The following is a 14,670-nucleotide window of genomic DNA, read 5'->3' as shown; positions in this document are numbered from 1 at the left end:
CATAGGTCCTTATCTGTACTCCTGAGGTTCTCTCCACGTGACCGAAGGGGCGAGCGAACATCTCCCCTCTGTGATGTGCTGTTTGAGTTGTGGAGTAGCTGCTCTGCTCCATGCCAGAGGCACCTGTGAGCCTGTGGGAAGGACTGTCTGTGAGTAGTTGGGGATGTTGGAGCAGGAGGTGCAGTGGTGATGGATGCTGCCCTGGTGTTTGCAGGGAAGCACAGGTGTTACTCGTACCAAAAGAACTCGCCTCCAGGCTCCTCCTGGGTACAGAGCCCAACTTAATTTGTCTCGCCAGCCTCCAGTCATCTGGTTCCTAATGAAAGGTGGGTACTGGAAGAGGCTTTCATCTAAGACGTGCCCGGGAGTGCCACTGGCACCGTACTCACCCTGCGCAGGGCTGCAGCCAGCACGTGCGAGCTGCGTGCCTCCTCCAGCTCCTGGCTCGGGCGTGCAGCCAGCGTGTGCCTCCCCTGCCTCCGGTGAGCAGCTCCATCAGCAAACAGCCTCCCGTGTGTAGCTCGGGCTGGGGCCTTTCCAGGTTTGTATGGAGGCTGGTGGGAGGGGAGGACATCCCAAGAGGTCTAGGTGAAGGGAAATGCTTCCTGCATCTCTTTCCGTGGAACTGTGAGATAGCCTCTTTAGGCTCCATGCTGAACGCACAGGCAGCACCTGTTTTTCCTTTGCTCCCTTGTATGGATCTGGTGGGATTTGGCCTCCTGTGTTTTTGGGTTTTTGATGTGCCAGCTGAGAGCAATTACCTGCACAAGGAGCTTCTGGCAGCTCAAAGATCAATGCTGAGCAAATAGCTCAGTGTAACCCCTGTTGTACCGAGCCTTCCAGTGGATGTCCCCCAAAGCAGGGACAGGATAAGTGACCCCAAATCATGTGTTGTCCCTCTAATTATTGATGATAAGCAGGAACAGCCAGTGGCTATCCTGGCTCTTGCAGTGCTGAGTGCCAAACCCTTGGATGAGGAGGCTGATGTAGGCAGAGTGCTGAGTGCAGGTGCCAGCCATGGTTATTTCCCCTATGGACAATAAAGGGCCTCAAGGTGCTGCTCTGCAGGGGCTGGGATGCTTTGGTGGGGCTTAGGGCATGAGTCTGTAGGAGAAATCACTGCTCCTTGAAATCTGGTGACCCCAGATACTCGAGTCACAGGACTAGGGACTTTTCAGCTGGGTGCGTGCTAGCAGTGGGCATCGTTCAGGTCAGCAGGTATCGGTGCTAGGAAGCACCTTAAGGGGAAGGCTGCGCCTGGTTGTTTTTCCCTGCCTGCTCTGATCTGGGGCTTGCTGGGGGCTGCAGCGCTGTGTGCCCCCGGCCCTACAGTGCAAGGTTCAGCCTCTGCCAGGACCCTGGGGCCTGAGGGGTGGATGCAAAGTCTGCCTGGGTGCTGGGGTGTCACTTAATGGTGCACGTCCCTTGGTGTTTGTCACTTCATGGTGCACGTCCCTTGCACCATCCCTCAGCGCTTGTCACTGGTGCAAGGGACACGCACTGTCCTTTGGTGTTGCTGGTGGTTCATGTCCCTTGCACTGTCCCTTGGTGTTTATCCCAAGCGAGCAGTGCTCGGTAGCTCCACAAAAAGACCAAGAGGAGCAGAGCAGTGCTGGGACCGGGGGGCGAGCAGCCCCGCTGCCTCTCCACCGCCCTCCTTGCAGCGCCAGCCTCCTTTTCACCAAATCCTTGCATTTTGCCCCTTCCAAACCCCTCTCCCCGAGAAACCCCAGGGCTGAGGGTGCTGCTAGGAGCCACCCAGCCGTGCTGAACCCCCCCCCTCCCCTCAATGTCCCGGACTGGGGCCGGGCCGGGCTGGGGGGCGGGCGGGGGGGCCGGGCCGACCCGGGCGGGGGGGCTGCTCCGCCCGGCCCTGATTTGCTGCTCGGCTCCCAGATTGACAAACTCTTGCCTTGGGTTTAAAAGAAGAAAAGGGAAGGAGGGGAGGGGGGGGGAAAGAGAAAAGAAAGTTTTGCGCCGCCGGAGCGAGGCAGGGGCCGGGGGCCAGCGCGGTGGAGCGAGCGCGGCGGAGCCCCCGAGAGCTTTTCGCCCATCCCATGGCTTTATAGGGCGGCTGCTCTCCGGGGGGGGTGGGTTGGCGGGGGGGGGTCCGAGCTGCTTTTTTTTTTTTTTTTTTTCTGGCGTGTTTTCTTTTTTTTTTGCATTTTTTTTTCTCCCTGAATTGTCCCGAGCTGGTACCCCGTTTTTTCTGGACCATGGATACGCACACGCGGTGGAAAAGGCGCAGTTGGATACGGAGCTGCCTGCTGCTGCTGCTGGGTGCCGTGTCCCTCGGCCGGGCAGGTAAGAGGCAGGGGGACCCCCCCGGGACCCCTTTCTTTAGGCTTTGGTGGGTGCCAGAAGCGAGCCGGGGCCGCTGCGCCCTGCGAGCGGGGCTTTTGTGCGGGGCGAAGCGCTCCTGGGCTGCATTCCGGGAAAAAAAAACCCTTCAGCTGCTCGGGTCTGAATGCCATTTGTCAGGGGGCCCGTAAAAGGGGAGGAAGAAAAAAAACCACCCTTAAAACAATAGTTTATTCGTCTTTCTTAAAGAGTCTGCCTGTTGCTTTTTTGTGTCCTGCAGCAAAAAGCTGGGACGTGTTGGCGGAGGCTGCAGCTCTTTATATGGCCGGGCGTGGGGATGTGTTTAACCGAGCCTCTCTTCTTGCACAGCTCTCCTCCCCGAGGAGCAGAAACTTTTGTCCACAAGTAATCTGCTCTCCCCGCCGTACATCAAAGCCCAGATCTCTCACACACACAAAAAAAAGCTGTGCAGAAGTTCCTGCTCGGCTCCTCAAGGCGCGCTCTGCCCTCTCGCCTCGCCAGCCCGAATTTTCCGGGTTTCTCCTTAAAATCGTGGCTCCTGAGCGGGGCAGGAGGAAGTGCAGAGAAGCACCAGATGTGGAGCAGCACTGGGCGTGCAGCGAGAGCCTGGAATGTCACTTGGACAGCCAGGCAGAAGCGGGGCTGAGCGCTCGGTTTCACCAGGCGAGCGCTCTGGTTTTGCAGAGCGCGTTTCCAGAGCTCTGCTTTCCAAATGTCTGCCGTCCCCAGGGTGGATGTGAAATGCCAGAGCAGGCTGGATGGAGACTTGTGGAGCTGCTCTAAGAGTTTTGTGTGCTCTCAGGGCGTTTGCTGAGGCTGCAGCGGGCACTTGGTATTGGTGCACCGAGCTCTTTTTGAGCAGTCCTGCGAGGGGACGGCTAGCTTGTTGGCAAGGCTGCTTCTGAAATGTGAAAAGTTGGAGTCGTGCAGGGTAACTTGAGAAATGGAGTAGTGCTCTGAAGAGCAAAGAGCTGAGATGTCTGGGATTCAGCATTCATGCTCGATATTTGCGTGCTTGCTGTCTTCCCTGAGCAGCCCAGGCAGTGGGGATTGTGGGGCTGGTTCTTAGCAGGGTGAACACTTGTGGGACTCTGTGTGTAGCAGTGTGGTTGCAGACTATAGTTTCTGAGTTCCTAAAACTTCCTTAAGAAAGGTGGCATATGAGGAATGCTTTCATTGCTGGTTTGCTTGCAGAGTTTGAGCAAGATGGGGAAAATAAGTGCTGGTCAATGAATAAAAATCACTGCCAGAAAAAGTTAACGGCAGTGGGACCTACTGCTAGAGTCTGTGTTGGGCTGCTAGAGCAGTTCTCTCTGAGAATACTGGGGTGATATTAGCTCTTCTTGATTCCCTTCTTGTGCAGCCAGCTTGTCTGGCCACCCTGACTTTGTGTTAGTTGAAAACTGGACTACCTTCAGTCTCAACTATTTCAAAGGACAGTTTATGAAGTTCTCTTTTTTCTTTTGTCTGTTGCTGTACTGATGTTTCAGTGGTTTCAGAGCATCCCTAGGCATATTGCCTGTCAGCGTGTATCCTTCAGGCAGCTTCAGCATAGGACCTAGCTCCTTTTCAAGTTAGCAGGTAACTTTTCTGGCAGTCCTGGGTCCAGCCCTGGGCGGCAGCTGCAGGAAGCAGAGCTGTGCTCTGGCTGGAGCTAACGAGGTGATGGGTGGCTGGTGAGCTGTTGTAGGGCCAGCCCGTTGCTCCAAGTAATGGCTCTTGTAGTGAAAGCTTTGAGTTTTCTTAATGAGCCTCCTAATAGGGCATCAAATAATTTAAATGAGGGAGGAGTCAGATTTGGACTGGTGATGGCATTGACTAATGCTTTTTATAGCCTTTTAATCTTTCCAAGTTTTCTTGGGTTTTATTTCAGCCAGGATTGTTTCAGTTTCAGTTCAGTTGGTTGCTGTGTGTGGAGAGGTGAAGCACTTCTGTGCTCATCCTCAGCAGCAGATCCATCAGGTGTCCCCAAAGAAAGGGAGAAGAACCCAGGACAGAAGGCTTCCAGGGAAAATAGAGAAATCCCAGTGTCAGGAATGGCACGAACTGAACTGCCTCTGAACACTGCCCTTCCAGCTCACATTTTCCCATATTTTAACAGATGATGTCACACAAATCCAACCCGCAAAGTTGGAGCCTGTCTATACTTTTACAAATGCCTATAAAATTGGATTGTTTTTTTGGGTGAAAACTTCTGGAAGCAGCAGTTTCCTTTAGTGGTAGAGAAGTGTAATAATACATGGCATGCTCTTCAGAAGAAATAAAAATGCTGGAAATTATGAAGTATCCAGTTACCATCTGTTGCTTCTCCCCTTGGCTCTTCCCCAGTCATCCAGAATGAGCTAAAGAATAATCCTTATCCAGCCAGTTAGAAGTCCTTTTGTTTCATATTTTGCCAATTGAAAGCGTTGATACTGTTTTACAAGAAGAAATATGACTTTAAGCTTGGAATTGATGGCGACTCTGATTTCCAGTGTAAAACCTGGATTATGCTGTCAGTGCATTGCCAGCTTGGAACAGGACTTTCAGTTAAAAGCAGCCCAGCTGTCAGCCATGCTCCGTCCAGGGGACGGGGTGCAGGCATTTGGCTTAGGTAATTTATTATTCTTCCATGTAAGCTGGGGTCAGGATGAAATCCCTCTGCAGGCCCTTCCCTTAGAGGCAGTTTTTGAAGGCTGCTCTGGCGCTCGCCTCCCTGCAGGGCTGGATGCAGGAGCTGGTTCCCAACCCATGATCGAGGAGCTGGCTCCCAGCAGAGCTAATGGGAGTGTTGGCTCTGTGGTCCAAAGCACAGCTGCATTGCTTGGGCCATGATTCTTTAGGGATTGGGTCCCTTTTCATCCCTGCTTTTTAGGTTGTAGCTCTCTAAGGCAAAGTCTGTTGGAGATTACCGATCCTTTCTCATGTGCAAAAAGCAATGATAGCGTGGACCTCCTGCCTGCTGGCATTGCTGTGTCAGAGCTCCACTACTGGATCCTGGCATGTAAAATGTCCTGTAAAAGCAAGAGTAAGCCAATAAAACTGGTGGTGTTCCTAGTGCATGCAGATGTTCTGCCCTAGAACAAACTGGGGGGGACTGCAAAAGGGATGTGCATCCTTTTAAACGGGTACTGACCCCTGCTTCTCACTTTTTGTTGCTGAATGGGGATGGATTTCTCAGGTTCTTACCATGCAGAATAGGATTCCCCAGTGTCTCGTGGTTACCTGTAGCTGCATGATGTGTTGTGGGCTGTGGTGATGCCTGTCCCACCTTTGGGGGTGATGCAGTGCTGTGGTTCCTGCTCTGAACTCTGCCTCCTCTGCAGCAGGACAGTGATGTGCGGGTAGAGGTGTGAGCCTGGGAGCGAGCTCAATCTGGTGTAAAAACTCCATGAGACAATTGGAAGGTGATTAAGTTTGGTGTATATTACATGTTCTTAAGTCTGTCTCCAGCTTGATCACCGTGGTCTGCTTAGTGCCTGGGCTGGCTGTTGGCAGCTCCCAAGGGAACCTGTTGAAGTGCTGTTGCTGTCTGTGTGGCAGCAGTGCTGTCTGTGATGCTCAGCACAGCAGCTCTAATTTTAAAGTACCGTTTAGTTCCCTCAGAGCTCCAACACAAAAATATTTGCCACTGTCAGCCCAGCCTGTTAATGGCAGGATGTCCTATCAACCAGCAGTGTGTCCCGGACTGCTTTTCCTCTGCCAGGGGCGATGGAGTGAGGTCCTGGTGCTGTTTGTGCCTCAAAGCTCCCCATCTGTCCCGCAGCCCGGCTTCAGGGCATGGTTTCAGAGTATGTTCTCATAACTGCTTTGAATTAGATCTGTTCTTTAAGCCAAGACAAACTATTGCAGCAGATGCTAAAAAAGCAGAAGGCACTGCCGTGGCACATATCGCTAATGCAGAGGCGTTTGGGGAAGTACCATTTATAGATGCATTTTTAGGTAATGTGAGTTTTGTCTGGACTTCTGAAATAAATCAGGGAATGCTTTCCAGGAAACCACTCCTCCGTCTGAATTTTTCTTTGTCTGTAGCAGTAAAACAAATCAGCAAATGATTTTAAGTTACGTTTTCTACTTTTGTCTTATGCCCTGATCCTTCAGGCTGCTATTTGGGTGCTGGGACTGCAGTGTGGTGTGGGGAACGCATTGCGGGGCTGCTCTTGGAGCAGGTGGGAGCTGCATGGCCAGCTGTACTGTGCAAACATGCGATTCCCAAACTTCAAAGAACTGCGTTATAGCAATACTGGGAGTGCTTTCACGGAAGCAGGTTGAAGATCATGTGCTTTTTTGGGCTGACAAACCTTATATGGGGGAATCGGGGAAAGGGGAACAGAGGAGCTGGTGTAGGTAGGGTGTGAGGTATCAGCGTGGTGCTGCTGTGGATGTAGCTGGAGGACGGAGGGACCTAGGAAGGGCTGGAGGGACCTAGGAAGAAGCTGAGCCCGGGGCTGTTGGACAGCAGCAGACACTGCAGGTGCAGGGGTGGCTCTTGGCCTTGAAGGGCTTTCAAAGGGTTGAGCTTGTTTGCTGGCTTGCTGCTTGGCACCTGTGTTAGAGATGGTTAGCACGGTCTGTGTACGCTGGTTTTTGGGTAGAGATGCCTGGTCCAAGTGAATTGGGAAGAACAAATGCATTTTGAGCTCCTGTTCTGTTGCAGGGTGAATTGACTTTGAGGTGTAGTGGTCCCTATGGCTGTAGAAATCCCTGCTGCATTGCGTGTGATGAAGTGCCAGATTTATATTTGTATCCATGTGGCAATGTATATGCTCACCCAGTTTGCTTAGCAGGAACCTTATCCTTAGGAAGCAGCTATTCTATAAAACTAAGGAAACATTAAATTTGGGTTTTGGTTGAAAACATGATTACTTCCCCTGTGTGAAAACAGGAGAATGGAAATTCCAGTTTAAAACAAGATCATTATTTAGGAAATACACTAGAAATGAACCACAAGTTACACCTCAAACTACATTCATGTGGAGGAAGACTCTTTCCAGTGTAGGCTTCCCCTTACGCCTGTACGAAAGCCCTTACTCTGCAGGTCTGATGCAGTGATTGAGGACACTCTGGGAATGCTGAGGCCTTTCAGTCATCTGCTGGAACTGGGTCAAGTTAAATATCTTCACTATTTGCCCAACAGTGAGTGTCAGTGTCACCACAAAGGCATGCGTGCACAATTGTGCTTCCGCAGCTCAGCCTGATGATCTGCAGGGTTCCCCGAGCTATTGACATTTTGAGCTGCTTTGGAGTAGAGTTGCCATATGGAAGGCAACCGTCTGACCTGGATTCATGGCAGGTCTGTCCTGTACGAGCAGCAGGGCCTGGAAGTGGAGCTGTGCTGGGACCCCCTGCCTGTCCCGATGTGGGGGTCCCCCTTGGATCAGTGGTGGCTGGGGGCACCCCAAGGGAGGACCCGTGCCACAAAAGGCACTGCTCCTGCTGTGCCTGCTGATCCCAAACTTGAATTGTGCTGAGATGTGGACTTGGTTGTGTTCGTCTGGGTAAGGGCTGCTTAGTGCCGTTCTTGGCTCTTTTTTACTTGGATTTCTCTGATTATGACCCCCCACCTTATCATTACAGAGCTGTCAGGAATAGCACTGCTTTTATTCCTTGCTTTTGGGAGGGTGGCTTTCTGGAGAGGTTTTAGGAGACTTCAGGACAGGGAAACCTTCCAGATGAACACTGCTGTGCCTTCTGGAGAAAGCAGCGAGCCCCATGTCCACAGCAGGATGTGGTGCGGTGCCCTGTGGCAAACCAGGGGGAGCTCAAGTGTGTTTGTGGGGCTTGGTTTGGCCCTGGGGAAAGCTCTGCTCCTTGTGCAGAGTTAGCTTCTGTCAGGAGCCGCTTTGTGCCTGAGGAGCAGAATTGCTGGCGTGATTTACTCAGGGTTTTAAGCCTCCTGATACCCATCCTTTAGCAGAAAATTACCCCGATGACCAAGACATCAAGACTGCAGAGTAGATATTGGAGAATGAGGGAGTGGGGCTACTGCATAAAAGTATTCTGCTGGTAAGAGTTAAAGCCTTCTGCAAACTGCAGGCTCCTTGGACCAGTGGCAATGAACCAAACCTCTGAAAGTGGCTAGACTTTGAGCATCAGCAGGACACGTAGCAGTGTCCTGAGTTAGCCTCACCGGCTGCGGGTGCAAACCTCTGACCAAGGTAAGCAGGGTGCTGTCCTCAGACCCTTAAGATCTTCTACCTTCTGGTGTTACCTGCTTTTTTCCTTCAGCTGTTTAGGCAATGCACCCTTCCTTTGCCCTCCTGGCTTGCCTGAGAGAAGTTGCTGGGACCCTTTTCCAGCTGCAGCCTGGCTTTGGTGTATATCAAAGCTTTTCTTTTTTTTTTATCCTTGGTAGCTCTGCTGAAGCTCACGCGGATATGTGCTGAGTTTGCAAACTGGCAGTTTTCCTTAAAATTGAGACCTTTGTGTGAAACAAACAAATCAAGAAAAACCCAATATGGGAAGAATGACTAAAACCGGAAAAAAAGTTGAGACATGAAAGAATGGAAAAATTGTAACAATCTCATGTTATGTGGAAAAAACTTAGGTTGGCAATGGGGTGTAATTAGCCATTGGGTTACTGTCGGCAGATTTCAAGGCTCTTGAAATGAAGCCTAGCGCGGAGTGAACCATCCAAATGATGCCGTGGTTTCTCTGCGGACACGTCTGGAAAATCTTTGGAACTAAAATAAATGAACTACACAAAAGGCATTTTTGAGGTTGGTTGCTCTGAGTCTGGACTCTTCTCTCCAGAAGCCAGCAGGATTCTTTGCATCATCTGGAAGCTTTCACAATGTCAAGATGTCACTTCTGAAATTAGGAAAATGATAGTAATGTATTTACAATGCAGAAGCTTTTCTTCAAGGTTGGATAAGGAGCTGGAAGGAAAAAGGATGGCTTGGGGACTGAATGAGTGGAGTGAGCTACACCAGTGCTCGTTCCCAAGCTCTGCTGCAGCTTTTCAGCCCCTGGGCAAGTCCCTTGCATTTCTGATGCCCTGGGGCCTGATCCTCTCTCCCTGCACAGAACCTGGCCTCGAGTCACTGCTGTAACACAAAAGTAAGGCTGGATGCTGATATGCCAGCAAGATGCATTTGTTTTCAAGCACTGAAATATTCTGAGCCCTTTTTCATCCCCGTGCCTCAGGTTATGTTCTCAGTTGTGGTCTGAGTTGTCTGCTTGAAAAATGCTTTTCCTCTGTGGGCTGGTCTCTTCCTGTCTAGCAACACTACTAGTGCATCACACGCTGCAAATCCAAAAAGGTTTGGGTTTTTGTCTTCAGACTTTGAACAGATTGTTCTTACAGTTTAGATGATGGGGAGTAACACAGAGCACCATGCCCTTACATCTGCTGCTCTCGATACTCTGAAGAATTGTCTGTAAGTGAAATCTGAAGGCGGTGGAGGGTCTGTTAGGCAGCCACACATGCTTTAGTTTACTGGGAAGAAAAGCTTCTGGAAGCTGGAGGGATGGAAATGGAAGCAGGGTGCTGGATAGTGAGGCTGGGGCACCCTGTGGGTGTTGTGTGCTAACCCTGGGCTGTAAGGTGAGTGGATGTCAGTCTGGCACTGCCTCGGAGCTGGAGATGTTTGGCTCTTGGTGCTATAAGAAAGCAATTCCAGTGTGTTGTTACTGAATATCCGCCCTCATACAGGCCCTGGGCTGAGTGTATTTGTCCCTAATGAGTCTGGTTTGATTTCTTGTGAAGTCCCCCATGCCTGAAGTTGTATTCCTTGTGATGCTCAGCTCATGAGGCTCAGGGCCAACTTCCCATCTATCTGAACAGGGTCTGGCTTTCACCTAAGGGACCCAGGTAACCTATTTTCCTGGCAAGGGATGGGGTGTATTTCAGGGGCTGTGCTCTCCTTAGGAAGCTGCATCTTGCTGAGGATCTGGGTGACCTGTGGGGCTTCAGTGCATCTGGGTCTGTTGGCTCAGGCTGACCCTGCGTGCCATCCCTGCCTGCATCATGCTGTGCCTCTGCAGCCAGGGAGATGCTAATTCTTTCAGAGTAAATAAAGTAATAATTTTTTTTTTCCTGGCTCAGCTTTTAAGCAAACTGTTGAAAGCCCTTTTCTTCGTGCTCTGCTTTGCTGCAGCTTGCGGAGGGTGGGGGAAGCTGCGGCTCTGTTGGAAACGCTGCACCAAGTCAATGAGGGGAAACTCCCGGAGAGGAGAGGTCACCGAGGGGTCTGCTGCAGCCCCTGCTTGGAGGGACTCTCAGGAAGTTTTAGTGGCCGGATTTAGTTTCATTCACGCGTCAGTTGGGGTTTCTATTTTCTGTGTGGACATGCAGGAAAGCCGTGCTTCGGCTGAGAGCCTCGCCAGCCCCTTTTCCTCTTCCCTTCCTCCCTCCACCCCCTTTTCAGTTTCCAGGACAATACCTCGGTAAGAATTCCTTGCAGCTGAATTCCTGGAGGTGACACTGCCAGTTTCCCAGGATCTCTTGCACTTGTGCACCGTTTTATATGGACTTCTGCCAGTAGGGTACGAGCTCCTTGGGCTGCACCCCTCTGCTGTGAAATAAGCAGTGGGGTTGCATGGTCTTGGAGGGGCTCATCCTGGATGTGCTGGAATGAGATGCGCATGCTGTGTGCCCTTGTCTGCTGCAGGGTAGAGAGCTGGTCCGAGGGCTGCAGTTCACCAGCTGAATAATGAGCGCATTGTTTGTATGCCCTTATTTCCAGCTTGCACCATTAAAAGTGAATAGAAAGGTCAAGGAGATGAGTCACGCTGAACACAAGTGTCATTCTGCTCAGAAGAAATGGAAAAAAAAGGAGCTTCCAAGCCAGGTGCTTCAGCTGGTGCCAGACAGCTCTGTTTCACTGTATTTTGAGAGTTACGAGATGAAATCTCAGCTGAAATCTGAAATGTTCGGGCACCTAAATGTTAGCAAGGGTCTGGAGCAGGGGTTTGGCAATTGTAGTTGCCAGGGGCTCAGAAACCAACTGCTGATGTAGGCTGTACACAGAAAAACCTGGATAATATTCTGGAAGCAGGCTTGTTGCTGCTGTACTGCTTCAGTGGCTTTGCAAAAACAAAGCTGGAGCTTGTTAGTAAGCTCCTCTTCTTTCTTGCCACTTCTAAATTAATGTGGTAACTCCTAATACTCAGGATGCTTTCCTCCAACACTTAGCAAGGCTAGCAGTGTTAAGATGCTGTCCTGGGACAATATCTCTTGAAAAGCTGGCAAGAAAAGGCATGGACTTCAAGCAGTGGGTCCTGGCTTGGTTGCTGCACCATCCTGGAGGGAAGGAGCTGCAGCATTAGAGCGGGGTGGTGGGATGTGTGAGTCCATAGGGTGCCTGGAAATCAGCGTGGGCACACCCTATAGTTTGCCCCCATCCCCCCTTTCCTGGCCTTAGTAAATGCCCTGTTATAAATTAAGCTTTTTTAATTTCCTGCCCAACAGATTGACTCGGTAAGCCCCAGGCAGCGGGTTAACCACACTGGCAGAGCACTGAAAATAGAAATGTGGCTTGGGGTTGCACTTGTGGAGGGGGGAGTGGTGGGCTGTGCATGGGTTAATGCCAAGTGGGTGGGATACGATGGGGAGTTGGCCAGTTTTCCTCTAATTGATACTGCTGGGGCAATTTCAGTAAAGGAGCAGCGGTGCCTAGGAGGCCAGAAAACAGAAGCTGGTTCAGCAGCTGTTAATGCTCATTTTAGGGGGATAGAATTTAAGTCCTGAGCTCTTGTACCTATGGGTTTCGCTTTTCATGTGGCTGAAATACTCTCCTTGGGGATCATCAGCACTTGGGCTAATTGCTTTTTGCTGTCCTGGAAAGGAAGGACGTGTGGTGTGGTGTGCTGTGGTGGGGGCAGTGGTGCTGGGGCACGCACCCTGCGTGTCGTCTGGTGCTCCTCTGGTGTTTTGGCAGAACACGAATCCTGAGAGGCTACGTAGAAATGTTTACATTTTTGATTTCTAGCCATTGGATTTTTCTGCTGTGAAATCATTTCTCTGGTGTAAAAACCGATATTCCTTCAGAAAAATAACTAAAGCCCTCGATTTGTCCTCCCCCCTCAAAGCATAGCGTTAGTAGGAAACTAAGCCAACCACTTGCCTGTCTAATGCGAGATGATTTCCACAAGCAACTTCTGAAGGATTTTGTCCAAGCTAGCTGAAAATTCAATATACATTCCATTTGATATCAAATGACGGGGAACGTGGGCTCTTCCCCTAATGATGTGGTGATTTGACCTACAGGTGTAGTAAGGCAGGGAGGAGTTGATGGCTCACAGCTCTTGCATGGGAGGATGGTGCCTGGTTTGTGCATTGAAGTCTTGGCTCTGATGTGTTGATATCGCGTGGCAGCGGACCTCTGGAGGTGGATGAGGTGGGTATAGGGGGGTGGTTGGCTGCTGGCAGGTAGGACACAGCTTGTAGGGCTGGCAGAGCTGCTCTGCACTCCCTGCTGTGACCCTGCTGGAGCTGCCATGCGGGAGAAGTGTGCTGCAGGGCAGGACCCGTGCTGGACGTGCCCGTCGGATGATTTTCCCTAAAAGATGTGAGGCTGTCCATCCTCCAGTTACAGCATCTGTTCCCTGGCCGTGTGCTGCTCAGTGTCTCGCCTTGGAAAGCTGTCGATTCCTTGAAGGATAAGGAGTGCTTGCCTGGAGCCCTGTGGCTGCAGATGCTTCTCTTAATGAGGCTGGTGTTGTTTTTCTCTTGATCCCTTTGGGTCTTCTGCTTTTTGTAACAGGGAGGGCAGATCACAAAGAATCCCCTTGTCGTTTCTGTGATCCAAAAGCGACGTGAGGGTGGGAGGAGGAAGCAGCTTTCATCCTTGTCACTGCCTTTTGGCACACGTGGGAGAGTGCTCATATAGGAAAACTGCTCGGAATGTTCTCTTGCAAGGGTTTGCAGGGATCAGGAGAGGCATACCATCACGTCGTGTACGCTTGGGGAGAAAGTCCCTCTCTCTGCCTCTCTCAAATGTTTAAATTACAACAATCTGTCTTTCTGCCACTGTTGGATGCTTTCCCTCCTGACCTCAGGAGCTGGGACCAGGAGGAGGAGCGTCCAGCCCCCAGTGCTTCTAACTGGCTCTGGCTTTTCTAAAAACTTCACTTCTGATTCCCTGCAGGACGCAAAACAGAAAACAATAAGGCCCATATCTGCTCTGGAAACACAGATTTTCCCTGTGCTCTTGTAATTACGAGAGATATAACAGGAAGCAGTGAATCCTTCATGCACTGGAGGTTATAGTCCTACAAGAAGTATAGGAAGAAGGCAGCAGGCATGCTCAACCCTTCTGCCAGAGCCCGTCCAGGGGGTTAAGGCTTCTGCAGGGTCTCAACAACTGTTTTTCCTTTTTTCTCCTCAAACCACAGATGCTCGCCCAGCAGGGTCTGACTGGGAGATGCTTGCTGGGAGCAGAGCTGAGAGTTAAGGGCCAGGCAGGATCAGCCCTTTGCTCTTCACATGGGAACCCACAACCAAGGAGCCCCACAGCTGCTGGCAAACAGCGGTGCCTTGCCCTGGGCGGTCGTGGATGTGCTGTGCCATACCTGACCTCTGCACGCAGCCTGCAGGGGTTTACTTTGAGGGTTGAAGTCACCCCCGCGTGCCAGCTAGGATCTCACTCTGACCTTTTGGTGTCCGCACGCTGAGTTTTGCTGGGCAGAAGCAGGATTTTGGTGCTTGGCTGCAAGTCCTGCTCTTGCAGCACGCTGTGCTGCTGCGGGCATCTGCCCATGTGGGACTGGGACCCTTGGGGACCGCTGGGACCCTTAGGGACATAGCTGCTGCTGACCTGGGAAATTAAGGCAGTGACTTAGAGGGCATCATTAGGCCTTGGCCAGATGGTCTAGGGCCCTACTAGCACTGGGGACACATCCAAGTGAGAACAGACTGGCTGCTAAAACAGGCATGATTCTAGCAGCCTAGAAATAGCTGAGTCTGCCTGAGCAAAGCTGGCCACTTCAGGGTGTGTGTCTATTTATTTTTTTTTTCCAAGGATGAAGCAGAAACATCTGCTTTGCAGGGGTGGGGTGGGTGGATTTTGCCACATTATTCCAGGTAGTGGGCTGTAAGGAATGGACCTGGGGTGGGGTTTGGGGCCCGATGTACCTGCCCCTCTTGCTGTGACTTGGGTGGTTAGTGGTTGTTTGCTGATGGTGGTGAAGTGCAAATATAGTAAGTCTCCGTCAATGGTGGAAGGGCTAAAATATGTGGGAGATGAGAGCTTCTAGGAAACTTCAGATTAGGAGAATATCCCTGGACTGATTAAATGAACCAGCTTGGGGCTCTTTGCAGTTCACAGGACCCTCTGTATCCTATTGCAGAGGGGCCTCCATGCCCTTAAAGATCCCTGCTTCAGTACTGTGAAGCAGAAATTACTTTAACCTCCTTTGGGACAAAGC

At 51.1% G+C, this 14,670-nt stretch overlaps 1 protein-coding gene across 2 annotated transcripts in view; it reads left to right on the top strand.

The window, feature by feature from the left end:
• The first annotated feature begins 2,176 nt into the window (after nt 1–2,176).
• COL5A1 (collagen type V alpha 1 chain) overlaps nt 2,177–14,670 on the top strand; it is a 147,733-nt gene continuing 135,239 nt past the window's right edge. For both annotated transcript variants that reach the window (XM_082775611.1, XM_082775610.1), the window contains exon 1: nt 2,177–2,304. In XM_082775611.1, the coding sequence (XP_082631737.1) occupies nt 2,217–2,304 (88 nt within the window). In that variant the 5' untranslated portion in view covers nt 2,177–2,216. The remainder of the gene's footprint in view (nt 2,305–14,670) is intronic.

The sequence above is a fragment of the Aythya marila genome, assembly GCF_965140915.1.
Source record: "Aythya marila genome assembly, chromosome: 19".
Lineage (NCBI taxonomy): Eukaryota > Metazoa > Chordata > Aves > Anseriformes > Anatidae > Aythya > Aythya marila.
Note: the sequence above shows the minus strand (reverse complement) of the source record. Positions and strands in the feature narration are given on the sequence as shown.